Source organism: Rhopalosiphum maidis, chromosome 3, assembly GCF_003676215.2.
Source record: "Rhopalosiphum maidis isolate BTI-1 chromosome 3, ASM367621v3, whole genome shotgun sequence".
Taxonomy (NCBI): Eukaryota; Metazoa; Arthropoda; class Insecta; order Hemiptera; family Aphididae; genus Rhopalosiphum; species Rhopalosiphum maidis.
The window spans coordinates 41,546,165-41,546,816 of NC_040879.1; the positions used below are offsets into that span (position 1 = coordinate 41,546,165).

The window sequence follows — 652 nt, forward strand, 5'->3', positions numbered from 1 at the left end:
TTACAAAATAAATTCTAATCTTCTTTTGGTTTCGCCTAGTTCTGCCAAGACTGCGTCAACTGTTAAACATTGCTCATCCCTATGAATCGATATTATTGCTAAGCCGTTTAGTCTAGCCTGAAATCAAAATATTTTTTTATTGATGTATTTTGCATAATATTTTATTATTTATTCTTACTTCGGTCATAGAATTTCGTAGATATGTTTTGATTCTTTTTAAATTTGAAAAGGAGCGCTCATTTGATGCAGTGGAAACTGGTATAGTAGCAAGGATCTGAAGGAGTTTGAAGACACTTGGGTACATTTCTTTATTGTAAACTGTCATTGCTTGGAGTGCGTTTTCCGGTTTTTTTCTTATGTTTTTTAATCTTCTTTGCCATAATTTATATTCAGTTGATAATAACGAATGATTTGTGAACTTCAGATCATCTTTGTAATCATCGGCTAATTGAATAAATTTATCTTCATTTTCTTCTGTATCAAACAGTGACTGAAAATTGTTAAGCTTAATCTTATGATTGACAAACCTTTGTTCATGTTTAGTTATGTAAGAATCCATGTACGGGTTAAATATGGATATACGGTAATACTCTTCGGTAGATTTTGCTTGAATATTCATTCTATGTACTTGTCTTCCTATAACTCTCGGCAT

The 652-nt window shown here is 31.1% G+C and overlaps 1 protein-coding gene across 1 annotated transcript; it reads right to left on the reverse strand.

Annotated features, from left to right (window-relative positions):
• LOC113555824 (52 kDa repressor of the inhibitor of the protein kinase-like) lies at positions 1-652 on the reverse strand. The gene is made up of 2 exons (XM_026960380.1): positions 179-652; positions 1-117 (listed from the first exon to the last, which is right to left on the reverse strand). The coding sequence occupies exons 1-2, from the start codon at positions 650-652 to the stop codon at positions 1-3; spliced, it is 591 nt and encodes a 196-aa protein (XP_026816181.1).

Bases quoted from the DNA above. Each gene is read 5' to 3' on its own strand.
- LOC113555824 (XM_026960380.1), bottom strand. From the start codon at position 652: ATGCCGAGAGTTATAGGAAGACAAGTACATAGAATGAATATTCAAGCA. The intron at 118-178 runs GTAAGAATAAAT...TTTTGATTTCAG, and splicing joins TACGAAATTCTATGACCGAA to GCTAGACTAAACGGCTTAGC.